Source organism: Polypterus senegalus, chromosome 6, assembly GCF_016835505.1.
Source record: "Polypterus senegalus isolate Bchr_013 chromosome 6, ASM1683550v1, whole genome shotgun sequence".
NCBI lineage: Eukaryota > Metazoa > Chordata > Cladistia > Polypteriformes > Polypteridae > Polypterus > Polypterus senegalus.
Window position 1 is genome coordinate 71008175 of NC_053159.1, and position 19810 is coordinate 71027984.

At 38.5% G+C, this 19810-nt stretch overlaps 1 protein-coding gene across 3 annotated transcripts in view; it reads right to left on the reverse strand.

Moving 5' to 3' along the window:
- Positions 1-3953: 3953 nt before the first annotated feature.
- LOC120531157 (BTB/POZ domain-containing protein KCTD18-like) overlaps positions 3954-19810 on the reverse strand; it is a 70389-nt gene continuing 54532 nt past the window's right edge. For all 3 annotated transcript variants that reach the window (XM_039756317.1, XM_039756318.1, XM_039756319.1), the window contains exons 6-7: positions 17182-17284; positions 3954-6204 (exon numbers count right to left, since the gene is read on the reverse strand). In XM_039756317.1, the coding sequence (XP_039612251.1) occupies positions 5682-6204; positions 17182-17284 (626 nt within the window). In that variant the 3' untranslated portion in view covers positions 3954-5681. The remainder of the gene's footprint in view (positions 6205-17181; positions 17285-19810) is intronic.

Sequence of the window (19810 nt, forward strand, 5' to 3'; positions counted from 1 at the left end):
CGTCCGTCCTGGTTCTGTTGGGGCCACGGGTTGAGGCATGGAAGCCCTTCCTGTAGGGGCCCGTGGTCACCGCCAGGCGGCGCCCCGATGCCGGTTTATCCCGTGCGGTTGCCGGTCGGGCTGGAGCCCGCCGGGACGCCTTGGAGGACCGGAGGAGGGCGAGTGCCTCCTCCAGACAGAGTGGGGGCGTCCGTCCTGGTTAGGCAGGGGGCCTCGGGTACAGGGCTTTGAAGCCCAGCCCTGTAGGGACCCGTGGCCACCGCCAGGCGGCGCCCCGGTGCCTAATTATCCCGGGAGCCCGGCACTTCCGCCACACCAGGAAGTGCGGGGAAGATTTGTGTGGCACCGGAGAGCGGCCAGGAAGACAGCCGACACTTCCGCCACGCTTGGGCGTGGCTAAGGACGGAACACCTGGGGCTCATCCGGGAGCCTTATTTAAGGGGCCGCCTCCCTCCAGTCATTAGTGGAAGTCGGGAGGAAGCGGACTGAGCTGGAGAGCAAGGACAGGAGGCGGCCAGGAAGCAAGGCACAGAACTGTGGGCCCTGGACTTGGGGGAAATCAGTGCAGAGGCACTGGGGTTTGTGTGAGTGCACGTGACTTTTGTAAATAGCGAACTTGTAAATAAACAGTGTGTTGGGCAAAAATATGTTGTCCGTCTGTCTGTGCCGGGGCCAGCGTTCACAGGCTGAAATTTGGCAGGCTTATTCCTTACAGCTTACTTACAAAAGTTAAGCGGGTTTCATTTCGAAATTCTACACGTAACGGTCATAACGGTCGATAACAGTCGACAACGTCCGCCATGTTGAACTTTCTTATTTATGGCCCCATCTTCACGAAATTTGGTAGGCGGCTTCATTGCGCTAACCGAAACCGATGTACTTACTTATTTCGATGGTATGACCCCCTGTCGGCCCCCATATTGAACTTTCCAACGTCACCAATTTTCAAACTTCCCGTGTAGGGAGAAGGCTGACCCCATCTTCACGAAATTTGGTAGGTGGCTTCCCTGCGCTAACCAAAACTGATGTACATACTTATTTCGTTGGTATGACGCCACTGTCGGCTGCCATATTGAACTTTCCAACGTCACTAATTCTCCAACTTCCCGTGTAGGTAAAAGGCTGAAATTTGGCAGGCTCATTCCTTACAGCTTACTTACAACAGTTAAGCAGGTTTCATTTCAAAATTCCACACGTAACAGTCAACAACGTCCACCATGTTGAACTTACTTATGAGGTGGCGTTGGGTCCCCCATCCCAACGCCTACCACGTTGTTGGCTGCCTGCCTATATAAGGCCGTCCGTAGCTCCGGTCTCCACATTCCCTTCCTTGCTTCGCCACAGGATTCACGTCTCCCTACTGATAACTACAGCCTTTTTGTTTAATCCACGGCTTCTCCGCTGTTTTATTGTTTGTTTATTACAATAATAGTTATTGTGTAGGTATTTTAGACTTACTTTACATTGTTCAGGTACCCATTTCCTTTATTGTTCCAAACCCCATTAACATGTCTATCGAGATGATCACTATCGATCAAAGAACTGTCACTTACCAAGTGGTTTCCATGCCTGGAGATGGCACCTACCTTTTCCATTCTCTTTGTTACATATTGCACGGCCATATCAGGCTCACTCTTGATATCCGGAGGAACATTCTGTCTTATGTATTGAATGACTGGGACAGGTTCAAGGTGTGAACTGATGATGGTAAAAGGAGATAATTATACTACACAGGAGCACCATAAGAGTGAAATGCTTAAGCCCTTCACCTATGGTTCTGCATGTGAGTTGATGGCTGCCGCTGAATTGTTCGGTTGTCGCTTTCAAGTGTACCGAAATGGATAAATATTTTACACCTTTCGAAACCGCCAATGCCTCTTAAACATCTTAGATTGACAGGTGACGATTTCAGTAGTGGACACTTTGATGTTTATGAATGTTTAAACTCTCAAAAGCTGGATGTGATTTTATCGATAAAACCGGTTGTGTGCTTACAACGCTTGACAGATGCCGAATGTCTCTTCAACACAAGTCCTACAAATACTGTTGTAATTGAAACAAACCATGAAACTCAAACCGATTATGACAGCAGCAATCCAAGCTGTGAGATTTGAAACAAGATTACTGTTCACATGGCCAACTGTACGTCGCATGCTTAAGAGTAAGCTCAGCACACAGCTTGGTCATATTACAACCGCAGGGCCGAACTGACAACATGGTATACAAAGAGATCCTTAACAAATAATTATTGGCATATTTTCCCTCAGTTTAAAAAGGTTTAATTTTCTTCTTAATAAAAATTTTAATGCAGTACTTCGCCGCTGTGACGCGCGGGTATTTTTCTAGTTAAACAATAAAGCTTTAAAAGATACTTACAAGGCGAGTGATTTCCACGGTTGGATCAAGATGAAGAGAAGCGCGTAGACAGAGGTCCAAATTGCTGTGTACCACAACTAACCAGACACAGGGGTTTATATACCCTAAGGATACGTTTTGGATGTGACCGAAACAAGAGATAAAGAGGTGCCTACGTGAGACACATTGGGTGTATTGTATTCAAATGTTTATTAGGGGACCTACGTGTGTTACGTGAGTTTCATAGACTTTTATAGTACCACTGTGAGTGTGGGACGTGACTGACAGGTGTGTTAATAAATGACAAGATGAAGGGGAAGCACAGTTCAACAAATAACAGTCTCAACTAACAAGATATGGGGCAGAACAATGACCATGAACATTCATTATGACTGTAATATGCAGTACAGTAATCCCTCCTCGATCGCGGGGGTTGCGTTCCAGAACCCCCCGCGATAGATGAAAATCCGCGAAGTAGAAACCATATGTTTATATGGTTATTTTTATATATTTTAAGCCCTTATAAACTCTCCCACACTGTTAATATTATTAGAGCCCTCTAGACATGAAATAACACCCTTTAGTCAAAAGTTTAAACTGTGCTCAATGACAAGACAGAGATGACAGTTCTTTCTCACAATTAAAGGAATGCAAACATATTTTCTCTTCAAAGGAGCGCCGTCAGGAGCAGAGAATGTCAGAGAGAGAGAGCGCGAGATAAAAGCAAACAATCAAAAAATCAATCCGTGCTTTTAAGTATGCTGCAGCACCGCAATAAAGCGGCATTTTGTAGAGGAGCGTCCGTATCCTCTAGGCAAACAGCTTCTGTGCAAACAGCCCCTCTGCTCACACCCCCTCCGTCAGGCAGAGAGAGTGAGAGAGACAGAGAAAAGCAAACAATCAAGCACCGCGCGGAAGCATATCGTATATCATTGAGTTTTATTTAATATGTAATACATGCTCTGATTGGGTAGCTTCTAAGCCATCCGCCAATAGCGTCCCTTGTATGAAATCAACTGGGCAAACAAACTGAGGAAGAATGTACCATAAATTAAAAGACCCGAACTAGCGAAAAATCTGTGATATATATTTAGATATGCTTACATTTAAAAACCACGATAGAGTGAAGCTGCAAAAGTCGAAGCGCGATATAACGAGGGATTACTGTATACAGGGTGTGAAAAAGCAACTACTAAGACTTAAATGGTCCCATTGTGGGTAAATGTGGTGTGTGAATGAGTGCAGGGGAATGGCAAACCAGCCAATGTCAGCATCTCTCTTGAGCCTGATACTATAGACCAAGTGGACACAGAAAATGGTGATGGAAAGGTCCAAGGGAATGAAACAAAAATACAAGCTGGCTGCTAAACAGAACAGTCCTGCAGTTTCTGGACTATGGGAAGAAGTAAAATTGTTATTTATCAGTTTCTATTTTTCAATCTGATGCAAGAACCAGTGACATGTTTTCATTCAATAAATAACATCACAGCAGAAAGATGTGGTTGGCTGAGAACTGATGATGGACACAGTTGAGAACCTTGTTAACCAATATTAGAATATTTAAATAGAACAAAAAAAAAAACAACAGAAAGTTCTAGTTTTGTAAGATTATTTTTGTTCCAAAAAATATAACATGACAAAGTACTGGTTCATTTAGTAATGACTTCAAGGCTTGAGTGATTAGTAACAATACATACATACAGTACATACAACTCCACTGCTTCTTTCTAATCCATTTTAACCTCAAGAGGGTCAATTGGGTCAATAGGTGTCTTATACATATTCTTTAACAAGGAAAATTTCATTTCTATGACATGATGATGCAGGGAACAATCTGTTTTTTAAAAAAAAAGGTAATAACAGGAAAAGGAACAGTTTTTGACAAGAAGTTAATGCTTCACCCTTTCTATTTTTATAAATACATCCTATTATATGCCTTTACTTTCCTAATGAATGTCCCTACTTCACCGCATTGTCTTTTTTTCAAATTTTATCTGCAGCTGTTAAAAACTATTTAAGATGTTAAGAAAATGCAAACCATCAGACTCTTAGCTTTAACACACGTATTAATCTCAATCTTGCAGATGTCCTATATAATTTATTCACACTATCTTAGTACAACTACTTTAAAAATCACTCCGTTTCTTCTTTGCCACACAACCAAATAGTGACATAAGTAATAATGGCAGAGGTCTGTTCATAAGTCAAATAACACAACACTATTTCAAGAATAGTCCTTCTATTATTGTTGCCAGGTAAGATAGATATATGTTAAAATGTGCAAATTGGTCATGTGTGGGTACCTGCATCAAAGTGCCCTCATGATGATCAGGCATCCCATAATGGGTGGGTTAGCACCTAACGTCACCAAGAATACAGTCCATTCTGGTGATTCAGTGAATATGAGAATCTTATGTTTGATTTCAATTCAAGATAACTTTTGTTTTGACAATATTATTGTAAAAGTAGCAGTTAGTGTCTACTCAGGTGATAGGAGCATCAATACAAATACACAAAAATACATTAACTAAACAAATGTACATTTCAAAAACTTATTATTTAAAGCACTTCACTAGGTGCAAACTGAAAATCATTCCAAAAAACCTTTCTAAGACAAGCCGTGATCAAATTTCATATCAGCCTCCTAAAATTTGGATGGCAACTGAAGTAACAGTAGTCTTTTGTTTTGACAAAGGTAAAAAATATTTGTTGTTTTTCTAACTGCTTATTTGTTAAAAAGAAAAATGTGAGCAGCAATTTCAGACCCTGGATAATATCTGAGGGGTTTAAAACAAAAAAAAAGTGACATTTTTCATAAATACCATATTTCCAGGTAATAACATGTAATGAAATGTTTCTTGCTTTGTGCAAAATATTTGTGGAACAAATTATTTGTTCTTTCTTTAATAAAATAAAATAAAAATGATATTCGCATCTGTCTGCAGTAGTTGTTTGTAGCAGTTAAGAGAGACTAAGGAGTGCACCAATAACCTGAAGCATTTGTTATATTTTAAATTAACAGGCATTGCAAGATTCATTTCATTCCATTTGTACTTTTATTCATAAATACCGTAAGTTACCATTTTATTTCTTTTCTTGTGTAAATGTATTAAAATGCTAAATGTATCTTTTGAATACCAACCCACAGCAATGACCTGTAAAACACAATTTGACAGCTTTACAACTTCTTTGAAGGTAAAGCCTGTAAGAACACATTACATGGATTTCAAAGCAGGTAAAAGCAATCTGAGATAGCAATTTTAGTCTGCTGATAAAAGACAAAAAATACCAAACTATGCAACCCTCTGCCTCTTGATCCAAATGCATCAGCCCTCTCCATCCCTATCATTTACCACATCTCTTTGCTCCTGCATGTGTCTTTGCTCTTTTTCTCCTTGATCCTCACTTGATATTAATATCGACTTTTTCTGCCCTTCCAGTTCAAAGACCTCATTAGTTTGCACTGTCCTGGCTTTGTTGAAAGGTGCAGGCCTCTTCAAGCGAATAGGGCGGCTGCTTTTCTGAGTTTTCTGTCCTGAAGGTCCAGAATCGTTGAAACTTCCAGCAGCGTTAGTCCTCACTGTATCCTTATTAGAAAGGTCTTTGCCAGAAACCCCAGGTTGACTTTCATTCCCAGATCCATTACTGGATTTTTCAAATGTTATGCATGTAACCAAATTTTGAGCTCTCTCCTCAGAATCCTTGTTTGGAAAGTCATTTTTAGTATGTTCTTTTCCAGAGTTTTTAACCTTGATTGCTGTACAGGTGGAAGGCCCGGAAAAAGTAATGCGCTTAAAAACACGTTTTGGACTTGGTTCCATCTCTTCTTTTTCCATGCATGAAAACCACCTGTCAGTAAAAGCAGAAAAATAGTTTAATGTATTCCTTAACTAAAAACTATTTAAAAAAAGTTAAATGTGATTTAAACACGTACAGAAAAGCAAGATGTAAAAGGTATACAATGTTACAAATTAAATACTTTCAGAGAACGCTTAAGTCAAACTCTAGATTTGATATGCCCAGGTTTTAAATTCTCTTGCTATGTCTGTTCTCTAGGCACATTCTCATGGCTTTTTTACACTAAAATTTAAATGTATTTAAATGTGATAGATAGATAGATAGATAGATAGATAGATAGATAGATAGATAGATAGATAGATAGATAGATAGATAGATAGATACAGTAGGTAGATAGATAGATAGATAGATAGATAGATAGATAGATAGATAGATAGATATTAATCCCAAGGGGAAATTCACATAATCCAGCAGCAGTATTCTGATACAAAGAAACAATATTATATTAAATAGTAATAAAAATGAAAAAGCAGACAATAACTTTGAGTAATGTTAGCATTTACTCCCTCGGGTGGAGTTGAAGAGTTGCATAGTGTGGGGGAGGAACAATCTCCTCAGTCTGTCAGTAGAGCAGGACAGTGACAAAAGTCTGTCACTGAAGCTATTCCTTTGCCTGGAGATGACACTGTTAAGTGGATGCAGTGGATTATTCATGATTGACAGGAGTTTGCTTAGTGCCCGTCGCTTTGCCACAGATGTTAAACTGTCCAACTTTACTCCTACAATAGAGCCTGCCTTCTTAACAAGTTTGTCCAGGCGTGAGGCGTCTTTCATCTTTATGCTGCCACCCCAGCACACCACCGCATAGAAGAGGGCACTCGCCACAACCGTCTGGTAGAACATCTGCAGCATCTTACTGCAGATGTTGAAGGATGCCAACCTTCTCAGAAAGTATAGTCTGCTCTGACCTTTCTTACATAGAGCATCAGTATTGGCAGTACAGTCCATATTTGTCATTTGTCATCCAGCTGCACTCCCAGATATTTATAGGTCTGCACCCTCTGCACACAGTCATCTCTGATGATCACAGCGTCCATGAGGGGCCTGGGCCTCCTAAAATCCACTACCACCTCCTTGGTTTTGCTGGTGTTAAGATGTAAGTGGTTTGAGTTGCACCATTTAACAAAGTCTTTGATTAGCTTCCTGTACTCCTCCTCCTGCCCACTCCTGATGCAGCCCACAATAGCAGTGTCAACAGCGAACTTTTGCACGTGGCAGGACTCCGAGTCATATTGGAAGTCCGATGTATATAGATTGAACAGGACTGGAGAAAGTACAGTCCCCTGCGGTGCCCCTGTATTGCTGAACACAATGTCAGACCTGCAGTTCCCAAGACGCACATATTGAGGACTGTCTGTAAGATAGTCCACGATCCATGCCACCAAGTATGAATCTACTCCCATCTCAGTCAGCTTGTCTCTAAGGAGCAGAGGTTGGATGGTGTTAAAGGCGCTAGAGAAGTCCAAAAACATAATTCTTACAGCACCACTGCCTCTGTCCAGGTGGGAGAGGGATCGGTGTAGCATATAGATGATGGCATCCTCCGCTCCCACCTTCTCCTGGTATCTGTGTAATATTCTCTCAGGTGGGTACCTTGCTTTTTTCAGCCAAAACTTCATTTTTTTCATTGAAAAGAAAATATTTTATTTAATGAATTGCAATATAACTGCATTGAAAGCAATTTCAGTTGTGCTCACAGTGAAAGGAACTCTATATAATAAATAAAATAACTGAAAAGTTAACAATTAAACTGAAAAGTGTTATTAAATCATATTAATAAACTATCAAAACAAAACTTTTTAAATGTTTTGTTGATCAAAATAATATCTTGAATTCAATTACTCATTTTCATCGATGTAAATTTCTTTGAATTTTTAAAATTGTTACTATAGCTTTGTTCATTGTTTTTTTTCTCTAGCTTAAAATATACGTTTAACTAGTCTGCTCTAAGGAAGCAAAAAACTAAAGATCATGGCAACTAATGTAAGCACATGAACACAGAATATATGACAACAGCTAAGAAACTGGTTTTTAAATATTTCCTTTATTCATCCACTATATTGTAAACTGGGCAATACTTTAAACAATTTTTTTCTCATTACATCGTATGTACAATGTAATTACTTGTGATGCTTTGACTTGCTGATCGAAGTCAGCCAATTTCAACTCCAAATGACTTGATCAATGATCAATATATTGATCTCAGAAGCCAGTTTTTCAGAAACTGCTTTTCTAAGCTTTATGGTAACTTAGTGGTTTGCTTCCGGAACTTCATTTAAACAAAGAACAGTAATGTAGACCTTAGGAAGACCAGAATATTTGCTTTTACATTAAAGAATAGTAATAAACTGAAAAAAGGGAATCCGAGGAGTTGTCCTATGCATGGAGAGGAATGTCAGATGTATATGCTATCCAGCTGAACTTGGAGGAAAAGAGGCTTGTCTTCATCAGACATTAAAGAAGTAGCTGCTTTAATAAGTTCAGAACATTTTCATTTTGTCCTTTTATTAAAGTGGGCACTTCTTGTTTGAATGTGGACAGTAGGCAAGCTTTTGTTTAGAAAAGCAGCTCACATTCTGAATTAGGTAAAGAATAGATAAAGAAGAAGAATTTGTCCTCACTGCTTAGTAAACAATAGGCTTGTTGGCTTAGAAGCTAAATTTGTTCATTTTATGTATAAACTTGTTAAGCATGTTAGCCTTGTATCTTGTTGATAACATCTAATGAACATTTTTATTAGAATTGTGGCTTTTATGACAACCATATTATTTTCTTTTATGTCATTTGCGTTACAAAAAAAATTGTGTACTGTCGTGGATGCCAGGGGCGATGACCCGGCCGGGACGCCTTGGAAGACCGGACGTGGGCGTGCGCCCATCTGGGATCACGTGGGGGCTGCCTTCCTGGTTGCTTTGGGGGCCTGGAAGCTCCACCCTGTAGGGGCGCGTGGTCACTGCCAGGAGGCGCCCCAAAGCCTTGGGGACCTGTTGCCCCAGCACTTCCGCCACACCAGTAAGTGCTGGGGGGAAGATTTAGGACGACACCCGGAGAGCTGCCGGGAGGAGAGCCGGCACTTCCGCCACACTGGGGCGTGGCCAAGGGAGGAATGCCGGGAACACCTGGTGCTCATCCGGGAACTGGATAAAAAGGGCGTCTCCATTCATTCAGGGCTGGAGTCGGGAGGTGGAAGGACAAAGCACAGGAGAGGTGTGAAGGCAGCCCGAAGAGAGGCCTTTGTGTGGCCAGGACTGAGTGTTGGGGTGTTGTGCACTGACTGGGTCTGAGTGACCATTATTAATATTGTAAATATTGTAAATAAACGTGTGGTGAGGATTAACAACATGTCCGCCTGTCTGTGTCCAGGTCAAGTCCACAGTACATAAAATAAATATTTCATTGGTTAAAAAAAATATTTTAAGGGGATTTTATTAATTTCAGTATTTTTATGGTCATTGAACAATAAGACTACAGAATTTAATTTTGCTTGTAAAAATGAACAGATAACACAGTTGCAGTTTAACCTCAACCAACATAAGGTTTCTACACATTTGGATATGTAAAACTTTAGTGTAATCAAAATGTTTAAAAGATAAAGGAAGAGAAAACAAAAAAAAAAAACTGGTATTGGAATTTTCCCTTAAAAAACCTGTCTAGAGCATAACTACTTTGTAATTACATGTCTGCCTGCAGTGAGACTGCAAATTAAATGGCAAATAAAAATGTAAAGGCAAATTAAAAATGATGTAGTAAGTGTGATGGATAAAATGTGACACAATACAACACATTCATGATGGCTTATGGGTAGTTCAAACACACACAGCACAGTGCTCTGCCGTTAAACTAATTGAAAGCAAAGTCCAATGAACGTGGAGGCTCTGTTGCGGGATTGCACCATAGTTGAACAACACGCCTTAGTGAGATTTCTTTTGGCAGAGTGAGTGAAACATGCTTAAATTTATCGAAGGATGGTGGCTTGTGCAGATCAGTAAGCTGTTTGGGTAAAAACTTACCTCAAGTCATCATGCCCTATGACATGTGCAAATCCATAGCTGATATTCAAATGTGCAGCAACAACAGAAAACATCATCCTTTGTGTTTCTCTGATGAAGGCATTCACCACATCGATGTGGGCTTGTGTGAGTGATGTTGACGGTCAACTAGATTGAGCTTCGTTGGTTACACTTGTTCTTCCTGCTTTAAAGTTTTCAATCCATTATAAACTTTTAGTTGAGGCATGCTGTTTTCACATTCTGTACTGAGCCAATATCCTTTGGTGAATTTCAGCAGGTTTCATTTGTGCTCCAAAAGAAATCTCACCATGGCGCATCAATGTTCATCTGGCCTTTGCTTCAACTAGATTAATGGGAAACTACTGCACAATGTGTGTCTGAACTACCCATAAGTCATTGTGAATGTGTTGTATTGCATCAGCTTTTATCTGTTGCGATTAGCATGTAATTTTCAAATTGCCGTTACTTTTTGGTTTATCCTTGTATATTGGGTACTTATGTGCTCAATTGCTGTAGCTACATACAATCATATGAAAAAGTTTGGGAACCCCTCTCAGCCTGCATAATAAATTTACTCTACTTTCAACAAAAAAGATAACAGTGGTATGTCTTTCATTTCCTAGGAACATCTGAGTACTGGGGTGTTTTCTGAACAAAGATTTTTAGTGAAGCAGTATTTAGTTGTATGAAATTAAATCAAATGTGAAAAACTGGCTGCGCAAAAATTTGGGTCCCCTAGTAATTTTGCTGATTTGAATTCATGTAACTGTTCAATACTGATTACTTGCAACACCAAATTGGTTGGATTAGCTCGTTAAGCCTTGAACTTCATAGAGAGGTGTGTCCAATCATGAGAAAAGATATTTAAGGTGGTCAATTGCAAGTTGTGCTTCCCTTTGACTCTCCTCTGAAGAGTGACAGCATGAGATCCTCAAAGCAACTCTCAAAAGATCTGAAAACAAATATTGTTCAGTATTATGGTTTAGGGGAATGCTACAAAAAGTTCAGAGGTTTAAACTGTCAGTTTCAACTGTAAGGAAAGTAATAAGGAAATGGAAGGCCACAGGCACAGTTGCTGTTAAACCCAGGTCTGGCAGGCCAAGAAAAATACAGGAGCGGCATGTGCGCAGGATTGTAAGAATGGTTACAGACAACCCACAGATCACCTCCAAAGACCTGCAAGAACATCTTGCTGCAGATGGTGTATCTGTACATCGTTCTACAATTCAGCGCCATTTGCACAAAGAACATCTGTATGGCAGGGTGATGAGAAAGAAGCCCTTTCTGCACTCATGCCACAAACAGAGTTGCTTATTGTATGCAAATGCTCATTTAGTCAAGCCAGATTCATTTTGGAACAAAGTGCTTTCGACTGATGAGACAAAAATTTAGTTATTTGGTCAAAACAAAAAGCGCTTTGCATGGTGGAAGAACACCACATTCCAAGAAAAACACCTGCTACGTACTGTCAAATTTGGTGGAGGTTCCATCAGGCTGTGGGGCTGTGTAGCTTGTTCAGGGAATGGGGCCCTTGTTAAAGTCGAGGGTCAGATGAATTCAAACTCAATATCAACAAATTCTTCAGGATAATGTTTGAGCATCAGTCACAAAGTTGAAGTTACGCAGGGGTTGGATATTCCAACAAGACAATAACCCAAAACACAGTTCGAAATCTACAAAGGCATTCATGCAGAGGGAGAAGTACAATGTTCTGGAATGGCTGTCACAGTCCCCTGACTTGAATATCATCGAAAATCTACAGGATGATTTGAAGCAGGCTATAAATGCTCATCAGCCATCAAATTTAACTGAACTGGAGAGATTTTGTAAGGAAGAATGGTCAAAAATACCTCCATCCAGAATCCAGACACTCATCAAATGCTATAGGAGGTGTCTAGAGGCTATTATATTTGCAAGAGGAGGCTCAACTAAGTATTGATGATAAACAAAAATCCAAACAATTAAGAGGGGTTCCCAAACTTTTTCATATGACTGTAGTAAATGCATGGAAATAATGCCTAGCTGCACTGTACTTAGAAGGCTATTTCAGAGTAATTACAGTGTATGTAGACAACAGTATATTACTTAGTCAGAACTGACATTAATAGTTTTGCTAAATGATTTGTGACTGTCCATCTATCCATTTTCATAACTTGGCAACAAAGAACAAAAGGCAGAATTCTCCATATACAACTGCATTTCCAAAAAAATTGGGACAATATGTAAAATGCAAATAAAAGTTTGTTTACAGAAAGCAGTTATTTATAAAATCTATTTTAACCATGTTTAATTGAAAACAGTACAAAGTTACAAGGTACAAGTTAATTCTGATTTTGATACATGCTCCACAAAAGTTAGGACAGGTTCCTATCTACCTGTGGAATGTGTAAAAAAATCTGTTTGGAACTTTCCACAGGTATATAGGACATGCTTTCATGACTGGGTATAAAAGAAGCATCCATGAGAGGCTCTGTTGTTTACAAGTGTAACATGAATGCAAGTTTAATGTCACCGTGCTCTGTACAAGAAATTACAGTGGTACCTTGAGATACGAGTGCCCCAATGTATGAGTTTTTTGAGATACGAGCTGTCACTAGGTTGTTTTTTTGTCTTGAGTTATGAGCCAAAATTCGAAATACGTGCCATCAAAGAGCTTGTCCCCACACATTCCGAGGAACTGATGACAGAGGAGTTGACAGAACTACAGATGCAGCAACATACGGAGGTTCTGCAGGAGATCGGTATTGCGGAGGAGGTTATCTCTTAAAGCGAGATTAAGGAAGTGTTTGCAATATGGGAAAAAGTTTTGAACTTTAAAGAAAAGAAACACCCTGAAAAAGTTACAACTGATCGTACAGCGGTGCTATTTAATGACACTTGCCTAACGCTTGACTTTATTGAAAAGAAACTGATCGTGCAGCGGCGCTATTTAATGACACTTGCCTAATGCTTGACTTTATTGAAAGGAAACTGATCATGCAGCAGAGCTATTTAATGACACTTGCCTAATGCTTGACTTTATTGAAAAGAAGCTGATCATGCAGCGGTGCTATTTAATGACACTTGCCTAACTCATTTCAGAAACATTCTAAAGGGGAGGACTAAACAAACCTCCTTGGACAGGTTTCTATTGAAATGCCCTGCAAATGAAAGAGACGAAAGCGTGACAAAAAAGAAAAAAACTAGTGAAGAAGAAAATTAAGTTAAGCAAAAGTGAAGTGAAAGAAAAAAACATTACAATATGCTAATCGGCTTCGCCAACATCTGTTTATTTCTCTTTTATTTCTAAATTCTCTTTTATGTATTAGGTTTTATTTTGTTTGTATACAATATTTGTTCATTATAAATATATTTTTCTTATGTTAAAAACATTTAACAATAAATTGGGGTGGTTTTTTGGGGGCTGTCACAAATTAATCTCATTTCAATTCATTTCAATGGGAAAAACTGATTTGAGATATGAGCATTTTGACTTATGAGCTCGGTCACAGAACAAATTAAACTCATATCTCAAGGTATCACTGTATTTTATAAATTCACTCACATGTGCAGGCTAAAGTTAGCACACAGGGGCATTTAGAAACTGATAGCATTTGGAGAGTAAAGGGGACAACTGCGAAAATAGGCATTATACTATTCCTGTATGTTAGAGATGAAATTGAATCCTTTCCTTTCCTTGTTTGGAAACCAAAGTAGGGCCTACACATGGAGAAGACAGTAGAAATACTTGGACAGCAGCCAAACACTTCGAAGCTGACGGATAATGAGTGATATCGTCATTCATCCCAAAAATCCTTTCAGTGTAGCGACGGAAAATAGCAGACTGTATACATCAAGCTCCCACCTTGGTATTGTCATGCTATAGCTTCCTCCATCTGTAATGCCACATAAATCGTCAGTAAAGAAAGATAAGTTATTTTCTCTTATGCGATTTTTACCACCGTATCGCTATGGTAAGAATATCGCCTTTTAATATCATGTCTCTATATTTTTCGGTTACTTAAAACGCCGCAATTATAAAAGAACTTATTCCAATTAGGGAGCTATATTGCCCCCTAAAGGAAACAAGAAGCCAGGATGGATTGAGGATAGACACTTTCCGCTAAACTACACGAGTGCATAGTTGAACAGTTTACAAATAATGTTTCTCATTGAGTCTAGGGATTTTGCCATCTCCGGTGCATAACATCATTAAGAGACTCACAGAATCTATGGAAATCAGACTGCGAAAAGGGCAAGGTCACTAAATGCCTGTGATCTTCAAACACTCAGAGAGCAGACTGCATAAAAAAAGAATGACATTCTTTTGTAATGAATGTAACCACATAAGTTTGAGAGTACTTCACAAAGCCATTGCCAGTAAATATAATTTGTTGCAAGCTAAAACTATACTACGCAAAACAGAACTCATACATTACCAACATCCAGTAACGCTGGTGACTTCTTTGGGCTAAAGTTCACCTGAGATGCACTGATGCAAAGCTGTAATGTGTTCTGTGGTCTGACAAGTCTACTCTTCAGTTTGGTTTTGGAGGAAATGGACATTGTGTTCTCCGGGTCAAAGAGTAAAAATGATCATCCCGATTGTTACCAATGCAAAGTTCAAAAAGCCAACTTCTGCCATGTTAAAAGGGGATTGTTAGTGTTCATGGCAAGGAAAACGTGTACAACCACAGTATGAAGGCACCTTTAAAGCTGAAAAGCGCATACAATTTTGGAGCTACATATTGCTGCCATCTAGACGTCATTTTTAGGGATGTCCTTCAAGATAACGACAGACCACATTCAGCACATAGTACAACAATGTGGCTTCACGGTCGGATAGTGTAGGTGCTAGACTGGCCTGCCTACAGTCCTGTCTGCCACAGAAAATGTGTGGCGCATTAAAGTGAAAAATATTTCAATCCAGGACTGTTCAGCAGCTGATGTTCTATACAAAGCAAGAATGTGAAAAAATCCCGCTGTCAGCATCACAGCAATTAGGGACTTTAGTTCCCAAAACAATTATTGAATGTTTTTAAAAGGAGAGATATATAGCATCACAGAGGTAAAACACTCTTGTCTCAACTTTTATGGAACGTGTTTCAAGTATCTCTTTTAGAATTAATTAAGTTGATTAGTTAAATATCACATATCTTGTTTTGGTACTGTTTTGAATTGGATATGTGTGAAGGAAATTTTATAAACCATTGCTGTTGATTTTTTTTTTACATTTTAAATCCTGTCCTAACTTCTTCGGAAATGGGGTTTAACAAATATAATTATTATGAAAAATACAGGTAAAATTCCGTTACAACGAACTCCCTGGGACCTAAAAAATATTTAGTTGTAAGGAAAATTTTGTTGTAATAAGATTCTGTATTTGTTACTATAGTGCTTTCTTTAACTTGCGCCCAGGAGTTTGCAATCATTTCAATAGCTTCTTTCGCGTTAATTTTAATCTCCTCCTGCCTACAAGTTATGCTGATGAGAATTTTTCTCAGCATTTCCTTGCGATAATACACTTTCAGGGTACGAATGATGCCCAAATCCAATGGCTGAAGCACTGTTGTGCAATTGGATGGGAGGAATTCAACGCGAACATTATCTAAATGTGGAAGCATGTTGTGGGCAGCACAGTTATCAATCAGGAGCTGAATCATCCTTTTCTTCTTCATATTGTGAGGTTTCTGAACTCTTTTTAGACCCCCATGGGAACAACACGCTGAAGGGCGTCCCGAAGTGCGATTGCAGCATATGTGGAAGATTGTTTGTCCGTTGCCGGGGCAGGGAAACAACAGGCGCATAGCACTGCAGTGATGTAACACAGAAGCAAATCATAAAAGATCGGGGTCACGCTATAAGTCCCTGTCTTGAACCCCAAAACACAAGGCTTAGTCTCAGTACTTTAGCAAAACCAGTTTTATTTAGTTTGAAACACGAACAGCACACTTATTTATTGTAGTGTGATATGCCACTCTGCTATACACAGTCAGGCAGGGTCGTGGTCAGATCAGTGATCAAATAATCCTGTTACCTGTATTTACAATGTTCCTTGTATCACCCATCGATATCTTTTCTGTTTGCTTTGGCGGAGAGACGCAGCATAGTTTTGAGCCTGCTGTTGCCCTGGCAACAGATAAACAGTCTTCTACAGATGCGGAGATCAGACTTCAGGACGCTCTTCAGCGTACTGTCTAGTTGGGGGAGGTCCCAAGACAGTTTACAAATCTCGCATTTTCTTGAATGAGTGCTGTAGTAATAGGAATGTTTCTTGAACGAGCATCACTGAAACACATAAAAACTGCTTTTTCGATGTCTTCAAATGCAGCAGCTCACATACATCTGCAACCTGAGATTTTTCTTCTTTTTTTGCTTGGTCTTTCAAGAAAGTTGACAGCATCAACGGCAAAATTCTAAATTCACTGGCACTGACTTTCTTCTTTTTGCCGCAATCGAGAGCTATAAAAATGTAAAGTTTTTTTTTTCCCTAATATGAACTGTTATTGTTTTTTCATGTCTGCCGTTTCTATAGGAGGGAGACAAGGAGTTCAATTCCAATGGATGTTTTTCAAATGTTGACGAGCAATAAGCAAAAGGTATCACTGAAAACCACAGGAAACAAAAAGGCAAAAAAACCAGTACGAGGAAAGTTCAAAGAAAGAAAAAAAAATACACTGTTTCTGTTTGGGGGATCATTGTGCACAACTGAGCTGTGGCCACAGAACTAGCTGATCTGTGGATGAGTCATTCAGGCATTTCAAGGTCTTTTAGGTACTTCGTTGTAATGAAAGCATCTGCTGAATGTACTTTGTAGTAACAAGATTTCTATAGACTCACATCATATGGGGAAACTGTCGAGACCATAAAAATACTTTGTTGTAATGAAAATTTCGTTGTAAAGATATTCGTTGTTGAAACTGAATTTTACCTGTACTAATAAAGATTAATTGAACAAATACTTTTGCATAAGCCATACCTTTTGTTTATTAGAAGAAGAGGTTCTTTGCTCTCCAGTAAAGTTCGTCTTTCTAGTGTCCAACATTCAATCAATTCATGAGGCACCCTCCAGAAGCTTATTCCTTTGATAATAAAAATACAAAAAAAAAAACCAAACTAGTGACTATTATAATATGTTTCATTTTAATTTTTTAAATTTAACTTGAAATTAATCCATCATCAATTATATTAATTTTCCCTACAGCATCAAAGGCTTCAAAAACATTTGAAGGAAAGGAAAGAGAAAATATAACAGTATCTTAAACCACATACATCTTAAAATTTTGTTGTACATAATAAACATAAATACTCTTCCCTTATAAAGAAGTTATGTACTCTAGTGAAGTTTGCATAATATTATGTTTAATATTGTCTTTGAGTGTTACAGAGAAAGAGAGAGATTTAGCTACACGATGGCACAGTGGTCAGTAGTATCATCTCACAGAGCCAGGAGGCAAGATCAAAATCCTGGCCTTGTGAATTAAACTGCAGAGTTCTCCAGTTCTCACTCTGTTTACAGGGGGCTTTTCAGCTATTTTTCTTTACATTTCACCTTGCAAAGTTTCATGTGTTAGGTCCACTGGAGGCTCTAAAACTGACTCAATATGAAATGTGTTTGGGTCTGTGTGCAAAAGAACCTTATGACAGACTGATTCCTTATCCATGGTTATATACTTATACTTAATGCTGCAGCAACTGGCCCCAACTCACTAAGACCCTGAAGTGGATATATCAGGTTGGAAAATGAATAGATGAGAGGGTGGATGATTTTTGATAGCATTGGTCAAATTTAATTTCAAAATATTCATATGTATGTCCTAATTCACTTATGCATAATGATTTCACTAGAAGGAAAAAGAATAACACATAGATAAAACACATGCACATACTGGGACAGCACTGTAAGGTATTGTAACACTGAAATAAATACTGATTTCATACTGTGACTATTTCAGCTGTCAAGGAAGTACCTTGAAAATATCCTTTGGAGTTGATAGTTTTGATGATTATTAAAATGTTGCATCTTTTTAGGGAAGTTGAATAGAATGTATTCCAAATAATGTTTATATACATACATGTGTACATATATACACAAACACACATATACTATGGGGTGCCAAACAGGCAAATACATTGATTTTATGAATATATAAAGTCGGCGTCATAATATATAAAGTCAAAACTTGAATATATAAAGTCATTCCCGAATATATAAAGTCAAAACTTGAATATATAAAGTCAGCGTCAGTACACATAAAGTCAAAACTTTTTTCTGAATATATAAAGTCACTGACGGAATATATAAAGTCAAAACTTGAATATATAAAGTCAAACTTGTTTCTGAATATATAAAGTCAAAAGTTGAATATATAAAGTCATTGCTGGAATATATAAAGTCAGCGCTGGAATATATAAAGTCAAAACCTGAATATATAAAGTCAGCGTTGGAATTTATAAAGTCATTCCTGATTATATAAAGTCAACATCGGATTATATAAACTAACTCCTGAATATATAAAGTGAAAGTCAAAATCAAAACGTATTCAGAAAAATAAAATGATGCATGTGCCCTGCCCAGGATTGGTTTCTGCCTTGCGCCCAGTGATGGCTGGGATTGGCTCCAGCAGATCCCCGTGACCCTGTGGTCGGATTCAATGGGTTGGGAAATGGATGGATACTTTATATATTCCAGCGTTGTCTTTATATATTCCGACGCAGACTTTATATATTTAAATTTTGACTTTATATATTCCAGCGCTTACTTTATATATTCAGAAATATTCCAACGCCGTCTTTATATACTCAGGTTTTGACTTTATATATTTGGGAATGACTTTATATATTCAAGTTTTGACTTTATATATTCCGACAGTGACTTTATATAATCAAGTTTTGACTTTATATGTTCGGGAATGACTTTATATATAAAAGTTTTGACTTTATATAGTTAAATTTAGTCATCATTGCATAACTTTTTCTTTAACATAGAAATTTAAAGACTAAATTCAACTTCCATTCCTAACAAAGATATTTCTGGTGACTAAATAGAACCCGCTTATATCCAAATTTGAGCTATTGAGCTGTCGCCAGCCTGCCTGAATAAGTCACCCTCGCTTCGCTCTTACTTTTTTACCGTTCATTTAATCATGGCTAGTGGCGGAAAAATTATAAAATGGAAGGAGGATTACACTGAGTATGGCTTTACCAAAACAATTATTGATGGCGAATCGATTATTCATAAAGCTTCAATTGGTGATCTGTTTTTCTGTGTTAACCTCATATTTTTTCATACTTCTTCTCAAACCAAGGTGCGAGGGTAAAATGAATCAGGAAGCGCTGATCAATGTAATCGATGTACCAGGAAATCATGCATTGACAGAAGTTCCCCTTTGTTTGTAATGCAAAGTGTGATTAAATGCGTGATTTTTTTAACGCGTTATGGAGCACAGGCATTGAAGCTTCTCAGCTGTACTTGTGCTAAGAAAAGGAAACATTTTAAAAATAACGTAACACGATTGTCAATGTAACCTTTTGTAAGTAGTGCCTGGAGGATTCAGTGTGGAGAAACTGTAGAGACAGCGTGTGTATTAACTTGTGGATTTTTCTGT